Source organism: Vigna radiata, chromosome 8, assembly GCF_000741045.1.
Source record: "Vigna radiata var. radiata cultivar VC1973A chromosome 8, Vradiata_ver6, whole genome shotgun sequence".
NCBI classification, from domain to species: domain Eukaryota; kingdom Viridiplantae; phylum Streptophyta; class Magnoliopsida; order Fabales; family Fabaceae; genus Vigna; species Vigna radiata.
Genome location: NC_028358.1, coordinates 30,922,258 through 30,949,472, shown reverse-complemented (window position 1 = coordinate 30,949,472; position 27,215 = coordinate 30,922,258). Strand labels below are relative to the sequence as shown.

Below are 27,215 nucleotides of genomic sequence, written 5' to 3'. Positions count from 1 at the left end.
TGGTAATAATAATAATTTAATACTATAACATGATCTTATCTAATATTTATTCAGACAATAAATTTAGTGAAAAAAAAATACATAACAATATGTGGATAATTGTGTACGGTAATTTATGAGAGAGGATCAGTTACGCAGCATAGTTGGAAATGAAGGAGAGTAAATAAAGAGGTAACAATGGAGTCAAACGGAAGTATGAGAACAGAATAAAAATGGAAAATGTAAAGGACGAGGGTGAATTCAATTTTTGATACTGTTAGTCAGTAATGTTTATGTTCGTAACCATGCGATGCCATGAGAATATCTAATCCATTGCAAGAGGACTCACTTCAGAGATATATCACAATCACAATTGCATTGCATGCTTCTGTTCTCTTCTCTACTCTTTCTTTTACTGCACTGGAAATTTTGAATTGGATGTATCTGTATGCGTATCCCTTCTAACGCATCTATTCCCTCTCACTCATAACTCCACCCTTTCTTCTTATCACCCCTACCCACCACTCCCATTCTCAACACTGCTTAGATTTTCCCTCACATTTCCCCAACCCACTAAGGCTTTTCAATTTTCATCACTTTTTCACTACTGGGTTGTCAGGGTTCCATCTTTTTGGGCTTCTTTTTGGTCAAAGATCTGGCCTTTTTCTGTTTGGTGTTCCTTTTTTGAGATGTGGTGATCTGGGTTTGTGGTGCCTGTCCTTGTGAATCTCGCTCCGCAATCCACGTCGATAGGTAATGCTTTGAAGTCCGTGTCTTTGCTTTTAGGGTTCCTTTCTTTGTTTTTCTTGTTGTCTGTGAATGCTTGTTGTTCTGAAATGCTTGTGCTTTTGTATTATCAACCAATCAAGGCTGGTTTATGGTGCGGTGAATATTCTGTTTGCTTTTTGCGTCGTAGTCTAGTGGTAACAGATACCTGCTCATATTCCTCATACATAATGCATCGACAATTTGAATATTGATGTCGTTTTTGGGTTATAATGCAGCTTACCTCTTTTATTACATGTATATTGCAGAGCTCAGGGGGTTCTAAGAGATGGGTGCTGATCTTAAAGAAGAATTGTCCGTGAAAACTCCTGTTTTTGATCTTAAGGTTTGGGAACTGATTGGAATTGCGGTTGGACTGTTTATCATTGTCATCCTCTGTGTGCTCTCATTCTGCCTTACTTCAAGGAAGAAGTCTAGAAAAGCTAGGGATAGGGTTCCTGTTAGTCATATACCTGCTGTCTCAAAGGAAATCACAGAAGTGAGAGTTGAGCAAGTGCCGGCGAATGGATTTGTTCCACGTGAAGGAATACTTCTGACAATTCATGATAAATCCAGTGACAAAGAATCAGACAAAGTTATGCTCCATTTAGGTGTTGGGAAGAAGAAGCATGCAGATAGTGGTAGTCACTCGGATTCGTTTCATTACTTGGAGAAAGATGGTGGAGGGTCACAATCAGGGGAGGAGATTAGCTCTGGCTCGGTTGGAATGTACATGCCATCTTCTTCATACCCTATAACAGCTCCTTCACCTCTCTCTGGTCTTCCAGAATTCTCTCACTTGGGTTGGGGTCACTGGTTTACTCTGAGGGATCTCGAGCTTGCTACAAACCGTTTTTCAAAAGAAAATGTAATTGGTGAGGGTGGCTATGGAGTTGTTTACCGGGGACAGTTGATCAATGGGACTCCAGTGGCAGTTAAAAAGATACTCAATAACATGTGAGTTCCAGCACAATGTCTAAGGCATTGAAATTATTTGAACTTTTGTTTTTAGTCCTCATACTTCTACCAAACTTTGACTACTTTCTCTTCCCTCTGTTCTGTAGTGGTCAAGCTGAGAAAGAATTTAGAGTGGAAGTTGAAGCTATTGGTCATGTCCGGCATAAAAATTTGGTTCGACTTTTGGGGTACTGCATGGAGGGGACTCACAGGTACCCAACTTGTCAATTATATTGCAGTCTCAACATGCATAGTCTCAATAATTTCTTAGAGGAATTGAATTATAACTGCCAAAATCATAAAATTATGAAAATACCTTTATGAGTTGCATATTTGTCAGGTCGGTCTCAAGTTCAACATAACAATTTAAGTATCTTAATTATATTTTCTCCCGTATGGTGGAGTATTTCAGGATGTTAGTCTATGAATACGTCAGTAATGGAAACTTAGAGCAATGGCTTCACGGAGCTATGCGACATCATGGATATCTTACCTGGGAAGCACGTATAAAGATTCTCCTTGGCACAGCTAAGGGGTGAGTTGCTGTGTGTATGCTTCTTCAGGCTTCTGTAGTCCTCATAAAGTTCTTCAGGTTATCACTTGGTTCTAATTTAGAGCGACATATTTGTTTCAGGCTTGCATATTTGCATGAAGCGATTGAGCCAAAGGTGGTGCACCGAGATATCAAGTCAAGCAACATATTAATTGATGATGACTTTAATGCCAAGGTTTCTGATTTTGGCCTGGCCAAGTTACTGGGTTCTGGGAAGAGTCATGTTGCAACACGAGTTATGGGAACCTTTGGGTCTGTTACTTATTTGCTCTTCAATATTTCCTTTTTCCACACTCAATATTGTTGACAAACTTTGATAAGTTGGATCCTTATGTTTATTCTTTCTTTTTTGCTCCGTACAACTGACAGATATGTGGCCCCTGAATATGCAAATACTGGTCTTCTAAATGAAAAAAGTGATGTATATAGCTTTGGTGTTGTGCTATTGGAAGCAATTACTGGAAGAGATCCAATTGACTATGGTCGCCCAGCACAGGAAGTGAGTAATCTTTTATGTTGGGAGAAAATCCATCTTGAAGAACTTTCTTGATAAAATTTCATTCAATTCACCACATAATCGTAAAGCATTACCTTTTGAGTTTGACTTGTTCATCCCAAAAAAATAATGTGGTTTTTTCTTAGCATTAGTATTGCAGCTCATATTTCGATATTTTCTGGCCTATGATCTGAACATATGTTTTTAGACATGTAACATTACTTTATCTTACTGAAAAATGTAAGCAAAATACTCCTTTACTCGTTTTTTAACTCTTGTTTTATCATTCAGCAAATTTTTATGTGCACCTCTCCCGGTAACAGAGTGTCAGTAGTTTGCTAGGCATTTTTCCTCCCATATTGTAGCCAACTTCAGGATAAAATTATTTGATTCCTAATTGGGTCTAGTTAGACACATTTAAAAATGAACCTATTTTCATGCACTCAGGTCTACTGAGTACATATACCATAGCTTGTACTTTTTCTGTTTTGATGTTCTGATGCATAGCTAATTTATAAAAAATCTTTGTAATTGTTCTTTCCAATACTATAGATCTTGTTCACTTGAGTGGATTTGGAGGAGAGTAATTGAGAGGATTTCAAGATAATTTTTTTTATTGTTTATTTAAATAGATTTAGAAGTAAGTGAAAGTAGATTTGGAAGTAAAATTTGTCAGAATTAGTGTAGGATTTTATTTATGTGACAGATTAAAAAAATTTACTTTCAAATTCACTCTCACTTACCTGCAAATTTATTCAAATAAACAACAAAAAAATTTATCACCAAATCCTCTCAATTACTCTCTCCTAAATCCACTCAAGTGGACAAGGCAATAAGAAAAGCAATTCATGGGTCATTATGGTGAAAAATTCAGTTACCAACTGAAAACATCTAGAGGAGTTGCTATCGACTTTGGAAGCTATAGTCAATGAAAAGTTTAAACATTTTTCAGAACGCGAGCAATTTTATCTATTGCATCTATGGGTCCTTTGGTCCTCTCTACCAAACTTATTACCCTGCCCTTTATAAGTCATATCCATGGCCTTAAAATGCTCTAAACATCATACACCATTGGCTAAATTTTATGATATAAAGTTGGAGTGCCTGATCACCTCCACTTTAGCTGTGCTACATATGAACTCCAGCTGGGTGCATGTAATAACTATTTGTGGATTCTATTGATAAACATCATAATTTTTGGGGAATTAAGTAGGTCCCCAGACTTTCAAAATTCTAGAGCGGTCTATATTTTCGGTAAATTCAAAAACCTTTTCGAGGCAGTCCCTAAGTCTAGTTTATTGTTAGATCACCGTGCTATAGATCCAACGGAAAAAGTTTTTAAAACAATGTCTTCATTCCTTTTTTTATCACTTGAACTTGCCTTGGACCTGACTGATGCAGTATTGATGAATCAGTTCTATATTTCTCACATTTATTTCGTGAATGCAATGATAGTTGCTGCTGTAGTATCGTATACGACTATGATGCCGAATTTAGATGGCTTGTTTATTTAGGCTTTCCATACGGGAAATAAGGATTTGAAGTTAGCAGGGTTTTAATTAAGGGTTGTAATTCTGATAAAAATATCAGGAGTTGCAACATTATCAGCTAGGGATTTACCTTCCCAGTTTATTATTTGTTAGTTTTTACCTTATTCTCGGTGATTAGTTTCTACATCTTGTGCTTGATTTTTAACAACAAAAAAATTCAGATGTTCTTTGTTTTCTTCTCAGTTGGTTATTTTCTACGTCAGTTTGTTATGACAAATTCTGATGAAGGAATTTTGAGTGACATTTACGATGAACTACAATGCCCTCAGGTTAACATGGTTGATTGGCTGAAGATGATGGTTGGAAACAGACGATCAGAAGAAGTGGTGGACCCAAACATTGAGGTGAAGCCATCTACCAGGGCTTTGAAACGGGCGCTCTTAACTGCTTTGAGATGTGTAGATCCAGATTCAGAGAAAAGACCCAAGATGGGTCAAGTTGTGCGTATGCTTGAGTCAGAGGAGTACCCTTTAGCTAGAGAGGTTTGTTATGCTGTCACCATTTTTCTAAGTTTTTTTCTTTTTTTTCTTTAATTGTTAATACTGCCATGATACTCAAAAGCCTTTATGGTCTCTTACTAATCTTGGGTCAAGCTGATTGGACCTACTTCAGGATGTGGATCACTCGGCATCAACCTTTCAGTTTTCATACTAGATCATAAATGGATTCATATATTCCCATACTTAAGGGACAACTAACATTTGATTTATTTCATTTGCTGGATACTCAGGACCGTAGGCATCGAAGAAATCATGGGGTTAACTCAGAAATTGAATCCCATAAGGATAGTTCTGACACGGATGGGAGTGACATTCAAGGTTCTAGATCAGAAAGTGGAAGGTAACTGCAGGCATGAGCTAAGAGAATGAGATTCTTTTTTAGGATCAGTGGTGTGTATAAAGTGAGTGATTTATTTTATTTTTGTCTGGTTAGATTCTTGGATTTGCCTAACCGAGATGGCTATGGCAGAGGCTGAGCAGGGGATAATATTAATTTTTGTGTTTTCTTTTCCTTTATTTTGTTGTAGAAGAATAGGTATTTGTTCTAGAAGGATATATTGTTTGTGTATGAAGGTGGGTGTTATTTATAAAAACCCAAATTATTTGGGGTATGTACAGAATCCGATAGCTTTTTACTAGATTTATTTGATAAATTCGTTGGCCTTGTCACACTACAATAGTTACTTCAAAATTCCCCGATTCTTGTAGTCCCTTCATTGACTACTATATTAGGAGGGTAGACATTGGATTGTAAACTTGTTATTGTTATTATTGGTGGACTAAAAACAAGGAAGAAATGAAACAATGAGGCCACTGTAACATGTGCAAATATACAATCACCGTAATTTTTCCCTATCATATAGTTAACGGGTAGCGATCGTAAAGAACACATACTAAACTCATCTATGTTTTCATATGAGAAAGATCTAATAAACACTGAGGTGGATATAAGAGATGATATTTTTTTCAAGATACAAAAGTAAAGGCTAAAACACCATGGATAGGTATGAAATCGGCTAGAGATATAGCATATTTTCTTGGCAATAAGCTTTATTCATGTCGCTATTCCCACTTAAGACTCTTCACTTCCCATGTGAAATCCGGGTCATCTCTTGCAGAACGGCCAAAAGCAGCAGTTTTCAAGAACCTGACGTGTTCACTGTTGAGCTCCAAATTAATGGTAATCATTCGTGGCCTGAAGTCAAAGTTTTCATTCACAGGCTTGAAAATGTCCTTGTCATGAATCTTTCATGTGCCAAAAGTGTCAACAAACAAATAATGTATCAGCAACAGCAATTGCGTATGATATCTGCACAATGCACCTTCTGGCAAGTCCATTGGCCACATTTCTCTTGGCAGCCTGTCTAGCAATATAGACTCTGCTTCTATCCACTTGGTAGGGTTCTACCCAGAGAAATCCCCATCACTATGAGCTTCCAACCACCATATGTGTCAACAATGATTTTGCGCCCTTTGACACCTGCATAGCCACGTGGACCACCAATCACAAACCGACTACATGGATTCGGACGCAAATTTGTCTCCTCATACATGTACTTGGCAGCGATAGCAGGCTTAATAACATGCTCTTACAGGTCTGCAACAATCTCATCATTGGTAACTCTTTCATCATGTTGAGTAGATATGTATGAGAACAATCGGGACACGCACTGGGACCATGGCACCATGATCATTAGCGTACTCAACACTGAGTTCAGTTTTTTCATCACCTCTCCAACCAAGGATAGGTCTCATCTTCCGCACTTCCATGACTGAGAGGCGTAAGCTCAGGTGTTTCATCTGTGGCATAGCCAAACTTGTGACCTTGGTCACCAACTCCTATGTCTTCTGGTCGCTTGATGAGGTGGCCAGGGACCCCCTTGCAGTCATCAGCATCAAGCTAACATCATGGGACACGAACATGTTCGCTTTTGTGGCGATCTCGCCAAATACCATGACCAAGTTAGTCTAGGTGCATCCCGCACTGCATCAGATATATGAACAGAAGGTGTTGGATTGAAGATGTATAATTTAATGCTTCTTGCTAACATGTCTTCTCTGGTTGACTCAAATAAAACACACAGAAACTTCGGACATCATCATGCTCAAACATGGCATGGTGGACATTGAACTACCAAAGATACAAATTCAGAACATGATTGGCTCAGAATCATAAACCCATAAAAGGGACCATATTTGTGCCATGCTAACACATAAACTGTATATAATAGATAAAGATCTATCTGATCTGATGGATTATAATTTTATGTAGTGATGATTATTTATATCAAAATTTCTTAAAATTAAATAACAATATTAATATGATCGAATAATTTATATTTTATATTTATTTATACAAACAAGACATGAAATAATTTTATACTAATATAAAACTTGTATATATATGTTCTCTGATTTATTCTTAGAGTTTTTGCCGTGACCTCTCTCATCCGTACCACCATCTAAAGTTAATTTTGAGAAACAAAAAAATTCATAAAGTTTATATAAATAAAGTGTAGCATGCAAGAAGCTACATACAGATACACTCTACCATAGTAGTAAGACCAGCCACATAGAAACTCATACATAACAATACCTAAGAGACTCATACATAAATCAAAGCTTAAACCAGTTTTACAGTACTTTATATTACTTAGCAACAGCATTATGGTCTTCTTCTACCGTAGCCAACAAGACTCTCATATTTTCCTATGCATGTGGTGGCACCGGTACTGACCCTCCAACACCTCCGGGAAGAGTGGGCAGAGTAGGGGTACAGCCACCAGGGAAAGTGCAAAACCCGTTTGGGCCAAAGCTCACACCGGTGAAGCTGAAACCTGGGCTTGGGCTTGGAAATATTCCTCCAAAACCCCCGGATCCAGGGAAGTTCTGGGGCTGTTCCACATTCTCCTCCTCCTTAAGTAATCTTCCTCCTTCCACATTGGAAGCACTCACCAACACTACCATGGCCAACATCACCAACACCTTAGTCACTCTCTCCATTTTTTTATATCCTAACTCCCTTCTTTGCATGATGAAATTGCTCGCATTTCTCTCCCCTTTTATAGTGCCAATCCTTCTGGCCTTTGCTTTTAATGCACTCTCCCACTATTAAACATTGTTATCTTCAACTTGAAAAGAAAAATACTAAATTTTTAGTTTTCAGACAATGTTTTAAAATTTTACTATCGAAATTTTTCAAGACATGTTAATGTTTTTACCTAATATTAAATAGTTCTGTTAAGCGTAGTTGAATTTAAGGGGCAACAAAAAATTTTCCACCCAACATTTTTAACTTTTTATTAGCTGTAGATTTGCTGTTGGAACATCTTCTAAGATGCACTAGGCCATGCTAACTATAACACTCTTTAGTTGTAAAAATCATGTGGCTGGTGAAGCAGAAGATAGAATTTTAAGATCATTTATTAGTATTGTTGGGAAATAATGAATTTTCGCAACTAACCAAAGTTGGGAGGTTGAAACAAGGTGCAGGCATCCTTAAAAATCTCTGGACATTGACAGAGGGATTAAATACGTTTCCATGTTCTTGTTCACATCTACACATCTCAGGTCCAAAAACATTGTGAGTTCTAACACATTTTATGTCTGTCAGTAGTGCCATTGGTTAAACTGCATTATCTGTTTAAAAATGCATGGAACACTGAAACAAACAAAAAGTGGTCCCGGCGGGGCTCGAACCCGCGACCTTCGGCTCATAAGACCAACGCTCTAACCAACTGAGCTACGGGACCATGCGATCATAGTTTCTAAGTAATATTATACGATTTGTATTACTTTTAGTCTAAATTCAGCTTAGGGAAGACTTGAACTCCAACCAATATGAATTCCTTGAAACTTCGTGAAGCATTTGCAAGCATATTCCATAACCAACACAGATTATGATTGATGGACGTGTCTATGTTCCATAATAAAAAAACATCATTTTATGATAAAAAAAATAAATTAGGGAAAAAAACACAACGGTTTCAACGCCCACAACATCTCGTGAAAGCTTAACGGTACACTTGTAGTGGCATGAGAGTTTAATGGCCAAATGTAGACTGTGTAGTGTAAGAGTAATGAAATTTTAATAATTCTGTTTAATCATATAATTAGATTATAGTTTCATATAACTTATAAATTATCTATTTATATTGTTATATTACTATAGCATAGTTATTAAAGAAAAAAATTCTTTTACCAACACTTTTTTAACAACTTTTTATAATGTATACGTAGCAGTTTATGATTGGTCCATTTTAAATATTTTTTTACATGTAAATTCAAATAGACTAATAAAATAATAACACGTATTCCGTTATACCGTTATAAAAAAAGTTGTAAAAAATTGTTCTTAAAATACCATCATCCGTTATTAAATGGTTGTTTTAATAGCTTATTTTTCATGTCATAATGTTAAGGTTTTCACAGGACGTTTGTACCATTTATATAGATATATTTTGTTTTGTTGACAATGAAACTTAATGAAATTTTGGTCAATGTCTTTTATTTAATTAATCTTATTAATTAAAATCATTGTTGATGTCCATAAGCTCACTTGCATTGCTTATGTAGATTAGAAATCTAACTATTCCTTGATTGGGTACAGAAGTTGGATCACAACAAATGAGTATATTTTTATGTAGATTGACAAAAAGATGATTTGTTCATATGCAATGCAACCACTGACATAACATCAAAGTGTCTGGAATTTTGGGTGAAGTAGTTTTCCTCTGCCATTGATTAGCTTCTACTATATAAAACAAAAGTTGAAGCAGTGATATTTTGGTGAGGTTCAGTGTGAATCAAATAAAGCGAAAAAGAAAAATGAAATGTGATATTGTGAGAATGTAGAGATTGGAGAGCAACGAGAATGGTGTGATCGTAGGGTAGGGAGAATGAGACAGTGGAAGAAGCATTGAGCAAGTGGTACAGAGGATTGAATATTTCGATTATGATTCAGCACATGCGTCTCCGATTTAACTCCTCTTGCCTATTGCATCACCATCGGTAAGACTCTCATTCTGTTCTTCCGCGATCTCCATTTCAATTTCACCTTTCTCGATCCGTCTCTTACTTTAACCAATTCGTATTCGATTCTCCTCATTGCTGTTTGATAATTCATTTCATTTGTTGTCATTTTCCTAAATTGTTTGAGATGTTGCTTTGCTCTGAATTCTATGACTTGTTAGACGCTTAGTGGCTTTTTCTGCATCAATTGTATCGAATTGCTTTCTCTGTCAGGCTTGGTGACGACGGAGCCGAAGCTATGAATTAAGTGGTTCGATTGTTGTCATTGTGTTTGCGTAAATTATGGGGACAGAAAACCCTGGTCGATCTTCCTTTCTTTCTAGACCACCCTTTGATGCAGCACAGGGTATGGCATCTTTTTCGTCAACTGCTACCATGGTTGAGTCAGAGCCTCCTTTTTTCAGACCCACTCCTCCTGCTCCACCCTTGGCATCCACTCCATTTTCATTATCTGCGCCACCGGGCCATTTTAATGGCCCCTCAGTGCCTCCTCCTCCTCCTTCCAATTCCCCACCTGCTGCTGGACCTTTCCCGCGTTTTCCGATGACACAGTTCCCCTCAAATACTAAAGCACCTCCCCTGTTTCCTCCACCCATGGGACAACCAACATTTCAACCTTCTGCGGATCAAACTCAATCTTTTCCGGCTTCTCTTCCGCCTCAGCCGCACACTCCTTTTGTTTCAATGGGGTCTGCTCCTCCTGCACTTCCAGGATCAACTGTTCCTCCTCCTGCGTTTCAGCCATCTTTTCCTGGATATCCGCAGAAACAGGCTGGCGCAGAAATGCAAGCTTCCCCTGTGCATTCCTCTAACCCTACAAATCAAGGAAATTATGGGTCTGTCCCTGCACCACCTTTGCCTTTTCAACCTCATCAAGGAGTTCATGTTTCACAGCCCCCAATGGCTGCTTTGTCAAGCGTCCAGCCCATGCAACAACCGGGATCTGGACAGCCTACAGTTTCCATTAATGGCTTGGCAGAAGACTTCAATTCGCTGTCAATTCAAACTCGTCCTGGACTCATGGAGCCGTCCATTGATGCTAAAGAATTGCCAAGGCCATTGGAAGGTGATGAGGAGCCAAAGTCTTTAGCTGATATGTATCCCATGAACTGCAATCCTAGATATCTACGACTAACGACCAGTGGAATACCTGACTCCCAGTCCTTAATTTCAAGGTGGCATCTTCCTCTTGGAGCAGTTGTATGTCCGTTTGCAGAGCCTCCTGATGGGGTTAGGGCCCCACTATCATTTTCAATTATTTGTAACACAGAGGGCATGCTATTTTTTCTTTGTGCATTGATTTTTCTTTGATTTCAGGAAGAGGTGCCCATAGTTAATTTTGCTGCAACTGGTGTCGTACGCTGCAGGAGATGCCGCACATATATAAATCCCTATGTCAAATTTACTGAAGGGGGAAGAAAGTTCCGGTGCAACGCCTGCTCCTTGCTTAATGACGGTACCATCTACATTCAAACGTTTCACAAATTTAAAATAATATAAGAAGGAAGTTGACTTAATTAAATCTCTAATGAGAAAAATGACCTAAACTTCAGTCCATTTCATTTTGAAAGAAGAGCATGCTTTATGGTTCTTATTAAATTGAAGTAATGTACATTTTTAAAGGAGAAAATTGAAGTAATTAAGGCTCTGTTTAGGAGATATTAATATATTATATTATTTGAAAGTGACCAGACTCCAATCCATCAAATTCTGAAACAAGAACATGCTTATTGGTTCTGAAAATTCATTATTTCAGTATTATTCCCATTTTAATTCCGTAAGGTCACTTGTTACTTTTACAAGGTGGAGTTGTAATGTTAGAGACCATGTGATTGGTTTAATTTCTTTATTAAGATGCTAATATATTGAATCTTATGGTGTCAATCCAGACTTGTTACCTCCATGCTTAATGAAAATATTCTGTGATGGAAGTTGTTTGTTTGTCTTCACTGTAGCTTGCACATTTAATTGGTTTAATACATCTTTCTGAAGATGGTCATTTATTGGCCTTGTGTACAGTTCCTAGTGAATATTATGCACAACTAGATGCCACTGGCAGAAGAGTTGATTTGAATCAACGACCTGAGCTTACAAAGGGTACCGTAGAATTTGTTGCCCCAGCAGAATATATGGTGCGGCCTCCTATGCCTCCGGTATATTTCTTCCTCATTGATGTTTCCATATCTGCAGTTAGAAGCGGAATGATTGAGGTAAGTACTTCACTTGGAGCACTTTAAACATTAGTAGGTTTTGTTGTTATATAACCTTGATGATTTCATTCTTTTGAGTGGCAATTTTTTTTATTCATATGAAATCTAGCTTATGCACAACTGAAGCTTGGAAGCAGTGTATAATTACTGCATTCTATGAATTTCTTAATAAGATCGAGGGGTTTTCAGGTCGATTTAAGAAAATAATTGTAGAGGTATGCAATACTTTTGTATTTGTACATGATTTGTATATTTGAAACTTAGCTCGCCTGGTGCATGTGATAAATTTCTTTCACTAACCTGAACAAAAAGATTGGGCTATAATGTATTGCCTGAAATGTTTTTATTTACAGTTTAGACAATCCAGTGATCTGCTCATTAAAATCTGGTTAACTTAGGTTTTCATAATTTTCTATATTACCAGCTATATTGTTCTGCTTTTCCTTTTCCCTGCCTGAAAGTTCACTTTAAAGAGTTTTTAGTATGTTAATTAAAGTTTTTGAAGTAAAAAACAACAGAATCTATAAAATGTCTGATTGAAAGTTTATTTGAAATGTTTTGAGCAACTTCTAAACAAAACTGTAATTATGAGTACCTCTCAGAATAGACGTATTTTTTTTTTTTTTGTAATTGTATTTAACCATAAAAAAAAACACTTTTCATCAAATCTTTAAGCAATAACTATTTTTTTACAATGTTGGATCTTGGGTGCCCACCTAGTTGAGATTCCACTGTTTTGTAGACTTAGGTCGTAATAAATGTTTTTTATGGGCAACTCTAGTTTGTAGACCTATATTTTCATTTGGGGATTAGTTCAACCCGAAATTAATTTCTTTTGTGCAAGATAAAGTTCAGCTTCAAGTGCATTCTGGAGTTGTTATTCCAACTCACACCATTCTTTGTTGTTGGTTCATATTGTTCTTATTCCAGGTTGTGGCCCAAACAATCAGGTCATGTTTAGATGAGCTCCCTGGCTATCCACGAACACAAATAGGGTTTGCAACTTTTGACAGTACAATACATTTTTATAACATGAAGGTCTGCAGTACTATTAGTATTAATATTGTTAATATATCTCTATCTTTGCCTTAATTGGTTCAACATTTTACTTATTATTCTATGTTAAACTTTTCCAGTCATCCTTGACTCAACCACAAATGTTGGTGGTCTCAGATCTGGATGACATATTTGTTCCCCTGCCAGATGATCTTCTTGTCAACTTATCAGAATCAAGAAGTGTGGTGGAAACTTTTCTTGATGGTCTACCATCCATGTTCCAGGACAATGTGAATCTGGAATCTGCTTTTGGTCCTTCTCTGAAGGCTGCCTTTTTGATTATGGTATATTAGTCCCTTTTTGCCTTCTACTTTGAATTGTTTTGTTATTATTATTATTATTATAGGTTGTTGTTTTGGTTGCAACTCATAAGTAGTTGTGAGCTTTTTTGCACAAAATTCATTGAACATGGTATCTATTAATTGAAAGTTAAAACAATGCTACAATATGATTTAAAAGATTATTTTTCATGCTAAAGAGTGAGATGTTTAATGCTAGACAATGTGAATGCAAACTTACTAGTTATAATTTTCTATTATCTGTGTGTATTGTGTGCGCTTAAATGTATTTCCTGGGATCATGGCAGGAAAGTCTTAACCCAGCTCTAGATAATTCATTTAACATGGCAGTTGTTATTGAAATATCTTATTTAAGTTTTAATATTCAATACTTTGTTCAATTGCAAGGATGGGCCTTCTATTACTACTAGGCACTCTAAATAACCAAATGTCACTGAATAAATCTGGTAGATCATAATAATGAACCAAGTTACATGCACAGAGATGGAACCCATGGTTTGCTAAGTTTAAAGGAGGGTCCATTTCAATTTGTAGAATTTTAGTGCAATTTGTCCATCCCTTTACCAAATTATACTTTCCTATGCATTTCTGTTTTGTGAATTTTTCCTGCCTCTCTATAGAGTCAACTTGGAGGGAAATTGTTAGTTTTTCAAAACACACTCCCATCTCTTGGTGTTGGTCGGTTGAAACTACGTGGAGATGATTCTAAAGTCTATGGCACAGATAAAGAACACCTGTTAAGACTGCCAGAAGATCCCTTTTACAAGCAAATGGCTGCTGAGTTTTCTAAATACCAAATCTCAATAAACATGTATGCATTCAGTGATAAGTACACCGACATCGCATCCCTAGGTAAATATTTTAATTTCTTTAACTTCTCCATGGAATGGATACTTAGGATGATTTTCTGATGAAATAATGTTGCTTACCTATGGTTTTCTTAGTTCTTTGTAGATTTCATTTATACTTTTGAATACTAAACTAATGAGTACCGTGTTTTTACTCTCCTGTGGTGTATGATAGTGCTGTGTGATTAAGGATGGGTGAATGTCAACTAAAAGGGACACTCAAATATGTGTCTACCGAAGGGTTATCTCCCTTTCCTTGACTGCTTAGTTGCCATTGGCCAATTATTTGGTGGTGCACATTAATTGGCCGTGAACAAATTCATGCATTTTCTTTCCCTGTAATTCTGTTGGTATAGTATAAGTGGTCTTATTATAAGCACATACTCTTGCAGCTAACAAACTTATATTTATAGGTGACAAAGTGCACTATATGCTTACAATTTATTATTTATAGGAACTCTGGCAAAGTATACTGCTGGTCAACTCTATTACTATCCAGCTTTCCAATCAGTCATTCACGGGGAGAAACTAAGAAATGAGCTAAGGAGAGACCTTACCAGAGAAACTGGCTGGGAAGCGGTATTGCGAATTAGATGCGGTAAAGGTCTGTGTTGAAAATTTTGACCTTGCTTACTTTTTGTTTTTCTTGTTGCTCGTGCTGCAAGTATTCAGTTATATACAAATATCTACAATATGATAGTTGTCAAATGTTTTTGTGCTTCTAGGTGTCCGTTTCACAACTTATCATGGAAACTTTATGCTAAGGTCCACAAATTTGTTAGCACTTCCAGCCGTGGATAGTGATAAAGCCTTTGCCATGCAGTTATCACTTGAAGAAACATCACTGACAGATCAGACAATGTATTTCCAAGTTGCATTGTTGTATCCTTTCTTCCATAATCCTTGAGATGAGTTAAAATTATAAATCATCTATATCTTCATCTTTTTCTGATCATTTTTAATGATTTGTTTCATAATACTGCCATTTGTGAGATAGATGTATAAGTTCATTCTTGCAGCATAATCATCTATGAATCATGAGGCCTTTCTCATCCATCACGTTTTCGAATTAAGCGTATGTTTGTCACACATTAAAACCTCATTTCTAGGAATACGAACTTGGGAATGTAGATTCCTCATGTTTGCTACTAATTAAAAACGTCCTAGGAATATTAACTTAGGAATGTAGATTTCATGCGTTTTGCTCTGAGCATTGAAAATGTATTCTTAGGTATTGTTTATTCCCTAGGGACTGTTATGCCATGAACTAAGTCATTTATATTGGAAAGACAAAATAAAGTGAACTTATTTTATCTTTTTCATTTTTGTTTTAGCACATTTTATTGTGTATTTTTATTGTTATTTTGATAGGATATAATGTGATAGGTTATAATAGGTAATGGGTGCAGGACAGAGGAAACAGTTTAGGAATTAGTTGTTAGTTTGGTTAGTTGGTTGGGGGGCTTTTATAAGAAGGCAGGGAGCTCTTGTGTCAGGGCACTTTTGGATAATCTTGTAAATTGAACTTTGGCTCTTTGTGAAGGGGAAACCCTCGGAGGAGTGAGTGCTCTCCTATTTTGTATTTTATATAGTCTATACAATAAAGAATATTACTTTTTCGTCTCTTTTCAAATCTGGGTTCCTATCAATTGGTCCGATGTGCTAAATCAAAGGTTGCAGATCAAGAAGTGATCAAGAAAGGGTGGAAGCATGGAAGGAAGAGACAATACCTTGGAGAGGAGGATCAGCGAACAGTAAATGAGCTGGGTAGAACCGAAAATGAGCATGGCAGAATGGAGAAGAAATATGTAAGAAATGCTGCAGGAAATCAGGATTCACTTAAAGGGCTCAGAAAGAAGTGATAAATCTATCATGAAACGAGGGAAAAATAGGTAGGTATGTTGTGAAAGATAGTCTGCTAGACATCAAGAAAACCAAGAAATCCTCATATGAAGTAGAAAATTCAACCAATAGGGAGAAGAAAAGAGAAACGGATATTAGTGAAGAGGACAGGGTTGACCAAGACCGTGAGGGGAATGTTGTTACCATTACATTAAGGAGTGGAATGTCAGAAGTTGTTGTTTTGAGTGTTGATGGTTTTGCAAGAATTAGAGGGTAGGATAGGAGAGAAGAAAATATATGTGAAAAGGAAGGCAATGGCGAAAGTTGTGATGGAGACATTGGTGTGGCTGTCGTTGAGAAAGTTACAAAAGCTTTTGTTTTTAGTGGAGATAGTGTGGTAGGTTGTGGTGTGTATGTCAAAACAGTGAAGAAGGGGGGAGAATTGTTGAGACCAGGGGTTAAAACAGTGGTTTCAGGAAGCAACCCAGTTGAGTCTGTTTACAAAGCAAGAGAGGAAAGAAGAGAGGAACTTCTGCAAGACATCAAGAAAGCAAAGAAACACTCAGGTGGAGGAGAAAATTCAATCAATTGGGAGCAAAAACGAGAAGAGAATGCCATTGACAATAATGGAGCTAGGAAGGGTGAGGAAAAACCAGTTTTTTCGTGGGTGAAAAGAGAAGAGTTGACCTCTTATGAAGGGACCGACACCCAAGGTCAAACAACAGGGGCAGCAAATGCTTCTGAAGTTCAGAACACCAAATGAGCAACAAAAGTACACCCAAACTGCGAAGAAAATGTAGTCCAGGGGTTCAAGACCTGGCACCAAAAATCCAAGAACCTTTCTTGAAAAAATCTTGCAACAACTCTACTAAGGATAGTTGAAGGGAACAGGAGAAGCATGCTATGTGAGAGTTGGGCAGCAGTAACACAGATTGGGAGTGTAGCAATTTTATGTGAGAGTTTGAAAGTAGATGGAGGTAACCTAGTGAATCATTCAAATCTGGTTGGATCTTCATTTAGTTTTCCTAGAACTGGATTTAGTAATGATATGTCGTTGAAGAAAGTTTTTTGCTTTCAGCCACTCTCTAGTTATACTGTTAAATCTAGTTTTGTTGGAAATAAGGGAGCAGCTGCCAAAAGTGTTGTTGCTACAAGAACCGATGAAGTCAAAGATGTGATTTTAAGGATTTCACAAAATTGGATTAAAATAATCCAAGAAGAGTCGAAGTCATTGGAGGAGGATATCTCATATCGACCACCACCCAAGCCTCTAGATCTAAAATTGCAAACAGTAGCAGTGGCATATGATAACATGTTGATAAAGATGACCCATGAGATCAAGTTTCACGGTTCCAACCTTGAGGACAAGGTTGTCTTGGAACGGGGTGTAATGATAAGATATAATGTGATAGGTTATAATGAGTAATGGGTGTAGGACACAGGAAACAGTTTAGGAATTAGTTGTTAGTTTGGTTAGTTGGTAGTTTGGTTAGTTGGTTCAGGGGGCCTTTATAAGAAGGCAAAGAGCTCTTGTGTCAGGGTACTTTTGGATAATCTTGTAGATTGAGCTTTGACTCTTTGTGAAGGGAAAACCCTTGGGAGAGAGTGCTCTTCTATTTTGTGTTATATAAGTCTATACAATAAAGAATATTACTCTTTTGTCTCTTTTCAATTCTGGACTCCTATCATATTTCTTCTAAGCTTTGCATCAACGTAGACGTCTGTCATGCTTGTTACTCAGTTAAGGTCATTATGGGAGTTCAATTAGAATCTGAAACTTCTTCAAGAATGGTGTCTTCCTTAACTGAAATAGGTATACTGCATCTTGTGGAGAAAGGCGTATCAGAGTACATACAGCAGCAGCTCCAGTAGTTAAAGACTTGGTGGAGATGTATCGCTTGGCTGATACTGGTGCAATTTTATCTCTGTTTAGTAGGCTGGGTAGGGTGACATGACTTCTATTCTAGTTACATGATACGTATGGATCATAGATTCATAGTTTCTTTTATCTTCCTAAGCAGTTTCTTATATTTGCAGCAATTGAGAAAACATTATCCCATAAACTTGAAGATGCCCGGCGTGCTGTACATTTAGGAATTGTGAAAGGCCTCCGAGATTATCGAAATATCTATGCTGGGCAACAGCGGTTGGTGAATAGGATGATATATCCTGAGTCATTAAAGTTCCTACCCTTGTATGGTTTAGCTCTTTGTAGATCAGCACCTCTCCGTGGTGGATATGGGGATGTTTCACTGGATGAACGGTGTGCAGCTGGACACACAATGATGACCCTAACAGTAAAAAGGATGTTGAAACTTCTCTACCCTAGTTTGCATCGACTTGATGAATATCTTCTAAATGTATGCCTTTACTGCCTCTGAAAACTTATGGCAAAAATGGTTTAAATTTCTGCTCCTTGAATTAATTTTATTGGTGTTTATGTTCAGGCTGATGATTTGAAAAGCATTGATAGAAGGTCACCTTTGACTAGGGAGAGCTTGGATTCTAGGGGCCTTTATATATATGACGATGGCTTCCAGTTCATTTTATGGTTTGGTAGAGTGATTTCACCTGACATAGCTAAGAACTTACTTGGGTCTAACTTTGCAGCTGAGTTATCAAAGGTACTGTATATTCAATAAAGACTAGGAGAAAGCGCAGTACATGTGTCTATTATTCTTGTCATTTTTAGTTCTTTTGTTTCTTAAAACTTTCGTTTTTATCTCATCTTTTTTCTGATTTCTTCATAAGTGTTTTTTGGTTCTTCATTAAGGATTGTTAATGTTCAAATTATTCTCTCTGCAATCTGATGCGTGCACATGTATATATAATTGTTGAATTATAAACAATCATTATTATATCGAGCTTGCTTGGTAATTTTAGAATAATTGATACTTGAACAAATTATTGATGTGTTCTTGCATTTGAGCTGAAAAGTATATCGTATGTGAACCTTGAGATACATCACGGGAGTGTTCAATACATAAATTTAGTATGCATTTCTCAGTGCTGCAGCTTCATGATCAAAAAAATGAATTCATAGTTGATTTTGTGTTAAATTTGTCCCTTAGATGGTCTAGACTTACGCCAGTGTTAATTGATATCCTATTTAATAATTTTGCAGACTTCTGATGTATTCCTACCCTGTTTCTCTCGTTCAATAACATGTGGCATCTATTTTCAGTTGTATATATGTTTTGTTTCCTTGAACAGGTTACTCTAAATGAGAATGAGAATGATACTGAAATGTCCCGGAGGCTGATAAAGGTACTTGAGAAGCTCAGAAGTACTGACCGTGCATATTACCAGTTGTGCCGCCTTGTGAGGCAAGGTGAACACCCCAGAGAAGGATTCCTTCTTCTTTCAAACCTGTTTGAGGACCAGCTGGGTGCTAATAATGGATATGCTGATTGGATGATACAGATTTCCAGACAAGTGCAACAAACATAATATAGAGGTACTGATTCTAGTCTTCTGTAAGGAAGCTTCAATTAAATTTGGTGGTTTTCATGCGGGCAATCAATAGTCACCATCGATTTTTTCCTTGATGAATATTTCTCATCCTCTGGTAATTGTCCCTCTTATAGTGCCCAGTCATAATCAACAGTGCGTAGACTGTGAGGCAGTTTACATTATATATCCTTTGAATGAAATTTGGATCACCTAAATCTCGTCTAAATGGAAGCAAATTCTCAAAAAATACCGAGAAACAGGATCCTTTGATGTTTTACATAGGGGGAGACATTATATAGAATTTAGTACGAAAGAATTGTAGTGTGTGTATGTAATGTATGTACATACATTTAGGCAGCTTAATCAAGTGAGAACCTGAGAAGTGAGAAGAGTTTAATATTAAGTATTTAAACACACATAAATGGTAAAGATTGTTCATACATGAATTCAATATTGGTCATTTATTTGAGATTGAACAGTTAAATTTATTTCCTCTCGGGCTGTCACATGATATATCCTCACACACATTACGTAGTCTCTACCCAATTTGAGATTGATAGCTATATTGACTTGAACATAATCATATATCTCCTTTATGTAGTGATTACCTTGTGAACATTTTCTATGGCTTAATATGGTGGGTTTTTTTTTTTTTTTTGTCAGGATTGTTACGTGTATCGTAATTGAAGGAATTTTTCGTTTCTTCATTAGAAATAAATTGAGTTTATGCATGGGATGCATTACAAGCGTGAATGCTTGACTAGGCTAATTGGTCATTAGAAGGATGTTTCATGGACACTGCAAGTTCGTCCTGGAATGTATCAATTAGGTGAACTGTAACTTAGTGATTAGATTCAAAGTGTTTTCCTTTTCTAGGAATAGAAAATAAAACTCTTTTGGATAGGTTGCAGTTATCTGAGGTATAATTTCATTTTTTAATTCAAATTGTTTTTTGGTTAGGGAGAGTAAACACAAAGAGAGAAGTCAAGTCAAAATCAATGCTAATTCTTGAATTTTGTTTGCTGATAATTTTTATTTATTCTGATATTCAGATTTTGGAACTATTCTCTTCCAAATCATCACTTTACCTTTGTCAGCAAACTTTCGTGGGGGTTGTCCGTGATATTGGCAAATATGAAAAGTAAAAGTTATAAAATTAGTTGGACGTCATTTTGTAGATAAAAATAAATGTTTAGGTAATTATATTTTTACATTTTTAGTTAATTTTAATTTCTTATTTGTTTTGTTTAAAAATAAATATTTTATTAAAAATAAAAATTAGATTGTAAAATCAGTATTATGATTAAAACAAGTATTATAATATTGAGGACGAAATATATAGAATTATCTGTACCATTGTATGATGTATACTCTTTTAATAACTTTCTTTGGTGTTCACTTCTATCATTAGCCTATTAAGACTTCCTAGTTTTCCATGAAGAGTTCTTTCTAAAAGTATTGATGTATAAAAAAAAAAATAACATTAAAAATGTAATTTATTGGGAAAATGACTTAATCAAAATTCAAACCCTGGACCACTCAATTGACTAACTCAAACACAAGTGAGCACCACTTATACTTATTTCAACAACCAACATTGATAAGTTTACATGTATATTTTAAAAAAATCTATTATCAAAAAATGGAAAAATTGGGAAATTTGTTTTGAAAAAAAAAAACAATACCAAAATTACGCAAAATTTCATTTATTATTAGTCAGTATCTTCAAAAAATATACTTGGGTCCTTCCTGGTTATCATTTTCTTATAAGAGATTGATCAATTCTTTTATATGACACTTTATAGTTTCAATATAATACTATTCTTTTCTGATTTGCCTTTATTAAATATTACGAGTACACGTGTATTTTATTAATGAATTATAGAGAAATAATTTTAAAGTTCATTGGTAACGAGTATAAATGTGGTAAATTGGTATCAGTAAAAAAAAAACAAATTCCACATAATTAGTGTTATTAATATTAGTGATTCTGTTAAAAAAAATGTATAGTTGTCATTAAGAACTAGAAACACTATATTCTATATGAAAATAAATCTTAATATAATGTCATCTTAATTTTTTTTAAATGTATCTTAATTTTTATCTCTTTCATTTTAGATTTTTATTTGTTATTGCTAAAAAAATTATCCTATATTGTTGAATTTTAAACTTAAGTATCACGGTTTTTTAAACTTAAGTATTACGAGATATTATTTTATTATTCGACATTTTTTAAACAAAATTAGTAAATAAAATAGTAAAAACGATTTATGTTTCATGTCACCATCTTTTAACACATGAAAACAAGAACAAAATAACAGAACAATATAATAGTCAGGTTACTTGAACAACATATACTCAATTGTAAAATTTTAAAAATTTAAATACTTTATTAGATAATGAATTTAAAATGTCAACTAATAGAGTGTCCTCAAACACGAACAACGACGCCACAAACGCATATCGGAGAAGGAAGAAACAAGAAGCTTGAGCGCGGTGGGAACGACGTCGTTAAGCTTCCAAATGAGTTGCCATATCTCTCATCGATGACAAACACGTGATCTTCTTCTTCAACCCTTTTGCTAACACAAAAAATGAGGGGACAGTGGAATAAAAGAAAAAGGGTGATTGGTGCGTTAGTATAAAAGGTAGTTTAAATAGTAGCTTCCTAAAAAGACTTATCAAGTTAGAACAGGTCTAAAGAAAATGGGCCTATACATCTGTATCTGATTTTGAACTCAAACCCTCCCATCAAAATAGAGGGAATAAAGATAGGGTTTATGGCTTTCAGTGAGATATCATCTGAGACTGCTGCTTCACTCTCCACTTTCACATCCAGATCTTATTCCTCCTCGTAATCAAGGTATGCTGCTTTTGCTTCTACTCTTGGTTTCTTCCAGATATCTGCTTCTTTTGTCTGAATATGTTCTACCGTGTGTATTTCTGCAATTGATTCTGGACATTCTTCTTTCTTTGATGAGGATCTGATTCAGTTCAAATGATCGTTTTTCTAGCCATCTGTGTGTCTCATCATTTCTATTTGTTTTGCACTTGATTTCCCAAATAAAACCTTGCTCCTTCATCTGCTTCCAATACCGGGCTTCTTTGACCCTGAAATATATGCCTCTTTATTAGAAATATGCTATCGCTTGCAAGCCATTCGTCGCGGTATCAAACTCCATCACGTTATCCCAACATCTATGTTGCATAGGAATTTTGGCATCTCTTCCAAGCTTCTTAGGTTGTATGCGGTGTGTGGATATGTGGACGATGCCCACGAGCTGTTTGATCAAATGTCTAATAGGGACACGTCTGCATTTCCCTGGAATTCGCTCATCTCAGGGTATTCCCAAATGGGCCTCTATGACGACGCCATTGCACTCTACTTCCAAATGGTAGAAGAGGGTGTTGAACCTGACTTTCAAACGTTCATGATGATCATAGTTTCATCTATGAGCATGTTCATTATTCTTGTTTCCTTCTCTTCATTTTATTAGATGAAAAAAATACATACACACAGAACCTAAGATGTCAATTAAAAGTTGATTAGTAATTGTTACCAACGGGTATGCTTCTGTTTTCTGTTTTCTGTTCTAAAGAAAATTTAGAACTGTTCTATGGGTTTATTGCCTACTATTGATACCATTTATAAACCAACAGATTTTTCTTTTTATTTATATTTCACATTTAATTCATAAACATCGACCTCTTTATGTTTAAATGAAAAATAAACAGTGGATTTTTTTAATTCTGTCTCGTTCAAATAAAAAGTTGGGAGGAAGAAAATAAAGATAACATATCCAAATAATCTTTCAAATATAAAGTTGTTAACAGCATGTAAAATCTCGTATATGAAAGTTCGACTTGGTTCACATTCAAGTTATGTAACTACTGTTGTTTTTATGTTTTCCTTTATGCTACCTGAAGATCAAAATAAAAGGCATGTTTGAAAAGTTTTTTATTGGGACTTTAAAGAAAAATAAAGACAATTTTTTTAATGAGTTAAGATTATTTTATATACACATTGAAAAGTAAAAATTTATATAAGTCACTGAAGAACTTTTTCAAATTAATTTGAATGTATGTATGTTAAAATATAATGTGTATATATCTGGTGCATGTGTGCGTGAACTAGAACATGGTTTTTCATGCTTTATTTTAGAGTTAGAAAACAGTTCAAAAAACAAGTATTTAATGGGCTAAAGGGTGGGCTATCTCTTAACTAACCCCGGCCCATTTCAGTCNGNCCCAGTAGCTCTTCAAGGCACAATTCGCATAGAGGCGCCTTCTTCCTTGCAGTGATTAGGCAGCAAAGTGACCTTCTCTCTGACTTCGGTGGCTTTGTATTTTGAGGTAATTTTCTTTATCAGTTTGAACTGAAGCTTTAATTCAACTTCACCTTCGTCAATGCCATAATGTAACATGTTCTTGCAATCCTGTTTCTGCTGAAATTTTGGAATCTGGTTTTGTCTTTGGTTTGATTAGTGTATGACCTTGCATTTTGGGTGTTTGATAAAATGACCTCAAGGGAGTTCACACCACTTTGGTTGAGACATAATATATTGGTAGCTTCTACTCTCGGTTAAAGAATAATTAGTGTAGAAAACTGGGAATCTCAATAATATAGAGGCTTCTCATATTGTTCTATTATTGAGAAGTCTTCGTACTTTTCGTTTTTCTACTTTGTTTGGATAAAGGGTCTATAAAAGCATAATCGGTATGCAATTTACTGTCTTTTGGGGAATAACGTCCAATTCGACAAATTCTTCTATGACGCCTATAGGAGACACAAAAAATAAAAGGTGAATTAATTGAGCTTCTTCTGTGATAACTGGTTTAGCTTATAAAAGAAACTAATTCGTTTTGCATTTTTCTTTTATTCTATAATTTTTTATGAAAGCAAAAATAATCAAACAGGACATCAATTCTAATTCTTATAATGAGACAATACCTCCAGGGTAGTCTGAAATTGGACTTTTGAATTTGACTCTTTAAAGAACACTATAAAGCTATTTCACAGGGAACATGAGACAAATTTCTCTTTTATAAATTCTATCGGATAACATTTGTAACTAACTGGCCTCACCCTGCAAATGCTGCACTATCAATATGATCTGCTACAGCTAAAGTTTCTGTTGCTGCATTATATTTGTGTAATGAAGCTACTATTTGTTAATTTTTATGGTTGAAGTGCATAACATTGTATAGCAAACTAGTCTCATATATTGGGTGGCTATTTTTTTAGTTTATTACTAAATTAAAAGTTATTACAGGCGAAATTCTAATAAAATAAAACTAGTTTTCACATCCTTTAATATCAGTAGCATCAACTTTATAGTTTTCTGTGCTTACAACGAATATTTGTTTTATTCTATTTGATTTTCATTTTACATCAACCACTTTTAAGTTTAATATTGACATTTTTCATGTGCCGTCTAACTGTTAAGAGTGAATTCTGCTTGCATTGCAATCACAAGCACGCTAATGCATAGTGACTTTGTGATATACTTACTGTTATATTGAAGTTGGAGGTATTCTATCAGACATCTTTCTTATCACAATTGTCTAGTATGTTGAGTATTAACTCTTAACTACCCGGGGTTGTCTTTCTGTAGGTAACTAACACAATGTCGCTGAGGCGTTTCTTAGGCTTTTCTGATGGTGAGGTTATGAGGTCTGATGCAAAACCTTGTTCTCGGCTAATGAGGCACACGGCTGGAATCTATAGTGTTGGGGGCGCATTAGGATTTTGGATCCTTTGTCGACTGCATTATGGTTTGTTCTTCTACCTTTTAATCTTGCTTCCTTCTTGTTCTAGCAGAACTTTGCAACTGAATTGCTCATAATATTGTTTTCCTGTGGATGATGATTAAATTCTGAACAGTTTGAATTTTTTGTATCGCTTGAATATCAAAAATTGTGACATTGTAACTCATCCTTCTAGACTCTCTCTCAATCTTTGTTGGTCATGCAGGTCCTCGAATTACAAATCCTAGGAGCCTTCGTTGGGCAGCATGTGGAGCTGTAACTGTAAGCTCAAGCACAGCTTTACTGGTTCGTTTATTTAGTCCTGAATGTGAGCCCCAGAATATAGCTGCTTACGACAATAAAAAGTAACACTGATATTCCTTTTCACTCTTAGTTAATATAAGAAATTGAAAATTATGGGTTTTTGAGAACCTTTTCTCCCCAGGAAATGGACCAACATACTGAAATAAAAATAACCTACAAAATAAATAAACACTCTCATCAATTAAATTATAAAAATTATTTATACTTATTTTTATAATTATAATTTCAATATTTCTTTTTATAAAAAAAAAATAAAACCCGCCTATATATTTTCACTAGTTTTATTAATATTAATCGTAAAATCCAGTTTTTCTATAACTTTTTATTTATTTTTAAATTAACCATTGAGTATTACTTTGTTTCTTGGAGGTATAATTCTCAATCCAATATTTCAAACGTTCATGTAATCAAACGTTATAAATTAATGAGAGAAATTTAATTATTAAATATTTTATTTTGTTAAACCAAACAATAAACTTAATGAAAAAAAATATAAACTACTAGTGTCAAGCACATTATACACATTATTTGTGGAGGCAATGACACCACATCTCTACTTCCACAATTAATTAATGCATTACGAATCCAAGAATGTGTTAATATGGACTTTTTCTTGATTCAATATTTGCATATTGAATTTCTCAACTCCAAAATTGGATTAAATTGCAAAGATAATGACCAAGTGTAATCAATAGACATATGTTATTATAAATTATTATCTAAATATTGTCCATTAAGGAAACTTACTTAGTATTCAAAATTTTAATTGCCCATTAATGACTACATACTTTAATATAAAACACTGAGAATAAATTAGTAAGAGTTTGATTAAAGCAATGGTTAGTCAATTATCAATATTGTCTTTTAAGGATATTTATTCAAGTGCTAATTGACTTGGGATAAGAATAATTAAGTTAGTTTTTTCCAACATAAAATTAGTTAATGCATTCAAAAAGTTCATATAATTTTTCTAAACTTTTTATTCAATTTATACATAAATTAATTTTATTTTGTAAAGAAACTCGCTCATTTTTTATTTATTTTTATCCAAAAATACTCAGAAAAAACTTGTTTAAGAGCATGTAATATTAAATTACCAATTCTATTTTCTTTTTATGAAATGAAATGGTAACTTCATGTAAGTTGTTCTTTAAAACAAACCTTTAACTCAATATTTTACTTTAAGAAAGTAATTTTCTTTAAACAACGGAGTTATACGTAACAGCCAACTTATTGTACATTTTGATCAAGACGAGCTGTCAAAATGAGTCACAATCTACGCGTCAATTCGGTCCACCACGGGTTCGGGCCGGATTGAGTTTAAAAAAATTGTATTTTTTTTATGTGGGTCAGATTTCAATCCAACTCATGCGGGTTAAACCCGTGGTGAGCTGGGTTGACCCACCGACCCACTACCTAATTTTATTTTATTAAAATTTAATTTTAATTTTATAAAAAAATATTTATTATTTTTTTTGCTTGAAATTTTTTTTTAAGTTCCCTATTTTTAAAATTAATTAAACATCGAAGTGAAATTTGAGAGTGAAATTTGTTTAGATTTGAATTATAAAAAAAATTGTAATTTATTTTATTTAAAAAAATGT

The 27,215-nt window shown here is 35.1% G+C and overlaps 3 protein-coding genes, 1 non-coding gene and 1 pseudogene across 10 annotated transcripts; 3 read left to right on the top strand and 2 right to left on the bottom strand.

Moving 5' to 3' along the window:
• Nucleotides 1–228: 228 nt before the first annotated feature.
• LOC106772304 (probable receptor-like protein kinase At5g18500) lies at nucleotides 229–5,469 on the top strand. The gene is made up of 9 exons (XM_014658629.2): nucleotides 229–732; nucleotides 1,014–1,701; nucleotides 1,809–1,913; nucleotides 2,114–2,236; nucleotides 2,336–2,506; nucleotides 2,624–2,753; nucleotides 4,570–4,782; nucleotides 5,031–5,140; nucleotides 5,234–5,469. Exons 2-9 carry the CDS (start codon nucleotides 1,034–1,036, stop codon nucleotides 5,274–5,276), a joined length of 1,563 nt encoding a protein of 520 aa, XP_014514115.1. The 5' UTR covers nucleotides 229–732; nucleotides 1,014–1,033; the 3' UTR covers nucleotides 5,277–5,469.
• A 136-nt stretch (nucleotides 5,470–5,605) lies between these two features.
• Nucleotides 5,606–7,803, bottom strand: LOC106770514 (annotated as a pseudogene).
• A 675-nt stretch (nucleotides 7,804–8,478) lies between these two features.
• Nucleotides 8,479–8,552, bottom strand: TRNAI-UAU. The gene has a single exon. It is a non-coding gene; the product is annotated as a tRNA-Ile (tRNA).
• Nucleotides 8,553–9,407: 855 nt separating this feature from the next.
• On the top strand, nucleotides 9,408–20,744 carry LOC106772111 (protein transport protein Sec24-like At3g07100). 4 transcript variants are annotated; one of them, XR_001376554.2, is made up of 15 exons: nucleotides 9,408–9,810; nucleotides 10,045–11,061; nucleotides 11,149–11,287; nucleotides 11,851–12,041; nucleotides 12,972–13,079; nucleotides 13,178–13,381; nucleotides 14,017–14,248; nucleotides 14,699–14,848; nucleotides 14,970–15,126; nucleotides 17,900–18,027; nucleotides 18,124–18,446; nucleotides 18,534–18,710; nucleotides 19,300–19,543; nucleotides 20,203–20,246; nucleotides 20,328–20,478. XR_001376554.2 is itself a non-coding variant. In XM_014658288.2 (14 exons), the coding sequence occupies exons 2-13, from the start codon at nucleotides 10,114–10,116 to the stop codon at nucleotides 19,534–19,536; spliced, it is 2,994 nt and encodes a 997-aa protein (XP_014513774.1). In that variant the 5' UTR covers nucleotides 9,408–9,810; nucleotides 10,045–10,113; the 3' UTR covers nucleotides 19,537–19,543; nucleotides 20,592–20,744. The 4 variants fall into 4 exon arrangements, 2 of the variants coding, with proteins under 2 accessions (XP_014513774.1, XP_014513771.1); XR_002669183.1 differs by having other exon boundaries at nucleotides 9,993–11,061; XM_014658288.2 differs by lacking the exons at nucleotides 20,203–20,246; nucleotides 20,328–20,478 and adding an exon at nucleotides 20,592–20,744.
• A 1,248-nt stretch (nucleotides 20,745–21,992) lies between these two features.
• LOC106771043 lies at nucleotides 21,993–25,718 on the top strand. 4 transcript variants are annotated; one of them, XM_014656926.2, is made up of 4 exons: nucleotides 21,996–22,402; nucleotides 23,795–23,892; nucleotides 25,155–25,314; nucleotides 25,514–25,718. In XM_014656926.2, the coding sequence occupies exons 3-4, from the start codon at nucleotides 25,167–25,169 to the stop codon at nucleotides 25,654–25,656; spliced, it is 291 nt and encodes a 96-aa protein (XP_014512412.1). In that variant the 5' UTR covers nucleotides 21,996–22,402; nucleotides 23,795–23,892; nucleotides 25,155–25,166; the 3' UTR covers nucleotides 25,657–25,718. The 4 variants fall into 4 exon arrangements, with proteins under 4 accessions (XP_014512413.1, XP_014512412.1, XP_022640832.1 ...); XM_022785111.1 differs by having other exon boundaries at nucleotides 23,792–23,892; XM_022785110.1 differs by having other exon boundaries at nucleotides 23,782–23,892.
• Nucleotides 25,719–27,215: the final 1,497 nt, after the last annotated feature.

Excerpts from the sequence above, each read along its gene's own strand:
- LOC106772304 (XM_014658629.2), top strand. The coding sequence starts at position 1,034 with ATGGGTGCTGATCTTAAAGAAGAATTGTCCGTGAAAACTCCTGTTTTT. Across the intron at positions 1,702-1,808 it reads AAAAAGATACTCAATAACAT|TGGTCAAGCTGAGAAAGAAT; the intron begins GTGAGTTCCAGC and ends TCTGTTCTGTAG. Across the intron at positions 2,754-4,569 it reads ATGGTCGCCCAGCACAGGAA|GTTAACATGGTTGATTGGCT; the intron begins GTGAGTAATCTT and ends CAATGCCCTCAG.
- LOC106771043 (XM_014656927.2), top strand. The coding sequence starts at position 25,167 with ATGTCGCTGAGGCGTTTCTTAGGCTTTTCTGATGGTGAGGTTATGAGG. Across the intron at positions 25,315-25,513 it reads CCTTTGTCGACTGCATTATG|GTCCTCGAATTACAAATCCT; the intron begins GTTTGTTCTTCT and ends TTGGTCATGCAG.
- LOC106772111 (XM_014658288.2), top strand. The coding sequence starts at position 10,114 with ATGGGGACAGAAAACCCTGGTCGATCTTCCTTTCTTTCTAGACCACCC. Across the intron at positions 13,080-13,177 it reads TACATTTTTATAACATGAAG|TCATCCTTGACTCAACCACA; the intron begins GTCTGCAGTACT and ends AAACTTTTCCAG. Across the intron at positions 14,249-14,698 it reads CACCGACATCGCATCCCTAG|GAACTCTGGCAAAGTATACT; the intron begins GTAAATATTTTA and ends TATTATTTATAG.